Source organism: Cajanus cajan, chromosome 7 (genome assembly GCF_000230855.2).
Source record: "Cajanus cajan strain Asha chromosome 7, NIPB_CcT2T_4, whole genome shotgun sequence".
NCBI lineage: Eukaryota > Viridiplantae > Streptophyta > Magnoliopsida > Fabales > Fabaceae > Cajanus > Cajanus cajan.
Window position 1 is genome coordinate 14,013,337 of NC_138523.1, and position 4,617 is coordinate 14,017,953.

At 32.2% G+C, this 4,617-nt stretch overlaps 1 protein-coding gene across 1 annotated transcript; it reads right to left on the reverse strand.

Moving 5' to 3' along the window:
* Nucleotides 1-3,007: 3,007 nt before the first annotated feature.
* LOC109816340 (uncharacterized) lies at nucleotides 3,008-4,367 on the reverse strand. The gene has a single exon (XM_020381319.3). The coding sequence runs from the start codon at nucleotides 4,182-4,184 to the stop codon at nucleotides 3,318-3,320; it is 867 nt and encodes a 288-aa protein (XP_020236908.1). The 5' UTR covers nucleotides 4,185-4,367; the 3' UTR covers nucleotides 3,008-3,317.
* Between the last annotated feature and the right edge of the window lie 250 nt (nucleotides 4,368-4,617).

Sequence of the window (4,617 nt, forward strand, 5' to 3'; positions counted from 1 at the left end):
TTTTAATTATCTGATTTATCTCCCTCAGCATTTCTGTTGTAAATTGATGTGTGTAATCTTTTTTTTTTTCATACATATACTTAAAAAAAATAATTTTATTATAATAAGACTATGATGAAAAACCAATTTTCACTTCTAAATATTTAATGAAATTACATGTTAAGGACAACCGGTATTGTAAATATGTTCCTTATAATTTAATTTAAATTTTTTATTTAAATGTTATTTTAACTAATCAAATTAACAATTTTGAAATTTTAACCATATAAGAGTGTTAACAAACACTTTGACCAAAGAAAGACTATAAAAGATAATTAAATGTAACTCTACGAGAAAAACGGAACCTTCGAAAGAGTAAACTATAAAATATAGATGAACATTTATATATTTCTAAATAAATTAAACCAACAAAACTAAAATGCAACCATTAAAGTCTTATTGAGTCAATTTAGTTGTTGTAAATACACGAGTTTGACTTCAAACACAACACTCTATGATCTCTTTCCAATTTTCCCACCCTTTTCTTATAGTTTTTTTTTTTTCTTCTTTTCATAGATGAGATTGGATTGAATGTGACTCACATCACAGACGACATAGTAATATGGTTAAGGAGATGGATATCTAAAAAATGTGTGTTATCATTTTCTTTGACAAAATGGCACCGAATTCAACATGGTTAGCCGCCAACCCCGTTTTTCTTGACATTCACATTGTATAATAATTCTACTATCAACTTATAACCTAATCAACGCCACGACTAGGAAAATTATATGGTATAAATTATTGGTATCGGTGGTGTGATAAAGTTAGAGGTCCAACTTCTAAAGTGCAACTTTTCCAAGTCGCACCATTTATATTATATGTATATAAAAGGATGAAACATGGTGCAACTTTTGACGTCTATCTTTGATTTTTAATCCAAATTCATATAATCAATGGCGTCAAGAATCTAAAATTCCCCCCAACACGATTCTCCCAACACATAAAAACTTATTTGTTTTAGTTACATGCATGAATGTGTACTTGATCTTGCGAAGAGTTTTGGTATATTGTAGTGGTTCAAGTACTCCTGTACTGTGATAGTTTTCGTGAAATCATGTTTGGAGCTTCAAATTTGAGTTTGTGAAATATGAAAAATTCCCCGAAACATGTATAAAAGGGGGAAAAGAAATTAAACATACATTTCAAGCCATGAAATTTGTTGTGGCAAGTGAGTTGACCTTCGAAATAGTACTCTGAATTGAAGTTTGATAGAACTTTGAATCATATCCATTATGCATTAATTAGGGTTTTCAACATGTAAATTATTTAATAAGGTTCTGTTTAGTGGAGTTTTAAAAGCATTTGTTAAAACAAAAAATATATAATATTTAGTAGTAGTGTGGAATTTAAAACTTTAGCTATTTGAAAAGTTTTACTTCTCATTTATGATTTGAAATCAGCAATTTTGTTTGATACACACAAAGATTGAATTAGGTGTCAAAAAAATTTATAACAACTTACGAGTAGGACACACCAACCAAATGAGTTAGACTTGGTATAGAAAAAATAATTTACTTTAATAAAAGTGAGACATCGATCGCAAATGTTTTTGTTAATAAAAAACACTAATAAAATTTTTATTATATATAATATTATTTTTATTCATATTTATTTTTAAAAAAAAAAAAACTCATCAACCAAATTTTTACTATTAGGATCTTTTAGTGAATTAATCATTAAAAAAATTAAATTGATTGTCACAAAATTCTTACATTTCACGATATAATTGATGGCATAATAAATAGTCATGAATTCTTTAAAGAATACTACGAATATGAGAGTAAGTATGAGATTTTTTCATAAATAACATTTTAGTTCGTGTAATACACAAATATGTTTATTATATATAATTAAAATTTACAATAAATTAAATATAAATAAATATTATGTTTAAATATATAAATTATATATAAAATTTATATAAATATTAAATAAATATTTTAAAATATATAAATAATATTTTAGATTTATGACAAATAATTTTATTCAAGAATAATTATAATAAATAGTAATCGAATTAGATAAAAAAAATTTAAAAAAATCCTATGAATCCTTTTATTAAAAAAAAGTTTCTTAAAATCATTCTTATATAAAATAAAGATTTGTGTTTAATATATAAAAATTGATATTTACATTAACCTAATTTTCCATGAAAAGCTTGTTTTATATTTTTAACTATATTCATTTTATTTATTCTTAAAAATGTAGGTGGTGCAAAATATATATATATATATATATATATATATATGTAAATATTTTTATAAATATTATGTATATATATGTAATCTTTCAATTTTTTGTTAATTTTTATTTTTAGTCACTGAATAATTCTTTTTATTTTTTATCAATTTTAATTTCTAAATTTTTTGTTAATTTTCACTTTTAGTCTTTTAATTTTTGCTTTCACTAATACATTGGTTCCTAACATAAAAATTTGTGTTCATACAAAAAATTTCATCAAAGACTGAAACTAATAAAACTTGTTTTAAAAACTAAAACTAAAAATTGAAAAAAAAATTAAAAAATTAATCCACATATTAAACTTCAACAAAATTCTAGTACACGTTATTGTGAAATATAAATGTTATACTTATTGAATAAAACTCAATCTTCGGTTCTTAATTTTATTTACTTTTATAATGATTTAAAAAAATATATATATATATAAATGAGTTTTGACTTAGAATATAAAAATTAGAATACTCACCACGCATTGGAAATTAAATTCTTTTAAAATTTTCAATAAAAACTTAAATATTGATAAGAAATTTAATGAAAAACGAATCTTTTCATTAATAAACATGAGAGCATAGCTTTCTTTTAGTCAAATCAATTAATAAGGTATTAAATGAGTCATCCGATTACATATTAAATTCCTTGTGTAGCGTGTGTTTACTCTTTTTTTTTCCCTTATAATGGGTCTTCTTTCTTATAAGATTTAAATTTAATAAAAGGAAAAAGAAAGTAGTGACAAAATCAGCGGCTGCTGAAGCCTGAAAGGACTAAAGCAGTACATCACATTCACATGAATGGTATTTACAAAACGGTGTCGTTATGGCGGAAACAGAAAGAGACAAAAAAAAAGGGGGCACCAAACTTCACCACGCTTCAAAAGAAAACTACGTTTATCAACCTACATACACTAGAGTACTACAGTTACATATAGCCACCAATAGCCGTTATTCAACGTGCCACGTCACACTTCCCAAACCTATTCAAAACGTTGGGCCCCACTGACGCCGTCACATAATTTGTACGGCACGTCAAAACGAATCCTATTGCGCCACGTGGATTTCGGATTCACCAACTCCCCACGCCTCGGTTCTTCTCCCGGACGCGAACCGGTTCATGGCACCCAAACCGGGCGCCGCACTCGAAACCGGTTCTTCGAACGACGCGTCGTTTCGGCTCGCCGCGCTTCCTCGCGCTTGTTGGCCGGAACTTCTTTTCTTCTTCGACGACGAGTCCGCGGCCGGAAGATCGGCCTTCTGAACCGGCTTTCCTCTTCGGCCGGACCGGAAAATAGCGCGAACGCTTTCGAAGAAGCCGGTCTTCTTCCTCTGGCTGCGCGACGACTTTTGCCTCGTGACGGCGGCGGCGGAGGCGGCGGGGGCGGAGGCGGCGGTTACGGTGGAGGAGACGGATCGCTGGCGGTTTCTCAGCCTCCGGTTCCGGTCGCGCTTCGATCTCACTCTCCCTATGCAGGAGACCTTCGGCGAGGAAGGTTCGATGACGGAGGATTCCGATTTTCCGCCGGCGGACGCGCTCCGCTTGGGGAAGAGCCTGGCGTTTCCCGGGCGGTGGCAGCGGCGGCTCTTGGCGTCGGCGAAGGAAGTCTTCTGCGGCTTCGGCAAGCCGATTATCGCAGCTTTGGATTTCAGATTCTTCGAGAATCGCTGCGAGTTGGAGTTGGAGTTGGAGTTAGGGTTTACAGAGGAGGAAATTGAGTTTCCTTTGGTGGATTCGTTTCGCTCGTAGACGGCGTTGCGGTCCCACCAGTCGTACTCGGCGTCGCCGGAGAGCCAGAAGGAGGCCGGCGGCGAGTCCGGATGGTCGTCGGGAGGAGGCTCGCAGGCGACTTTCCGGTCGGAGGAAGCTCCGGCGCAGGCTGAAACGAGCGTTTCCAAATCGACCTGTGGCATAATAGTAGAGAGAGAATTTGAGTTTTTTTTCTTCTTCTTTTTTTTGAAGGTTGTTGTTGAGTCTTTATGGCGGTGGTTTACGTCTCGTATATATACGAGGGAATTCTTGAATGAATATTCGAGTTTCTCTGCTATATCGTTTTTCTTCTAGAGAGTGGCACAAAAAGCTCGTCAAAAGAATACGAAAGCAATGTCAAAGCAAGAGTTACACACAGTTTGCAATTTGCAATTTGCATGCTTATAAAATAATAATAATAATACATATCTCTGTATTTTAAATATTTTCACTATATTTATTGGAGAAGATTCTGTTTCTGAGGTGGATTTAATTTTAGTACTATGGTTGCGGTTGCGGATATTTTTATTGGAAATAAATAAAACTTTACTTGGTTCATGTTGACATTTTACTTTTTAATTCTAACTTTTTCCTTTT

What these genes read in the sequence shown, in the direction of transcription:
- LOC109816340 (XM_020381319.3), bottom strand. Translation starts at nt 4,184, where the DNA reads ATGCCACAGGTCGATTTGGAAACGCTCGTTTCAGCCTGCGCCGGAGCT.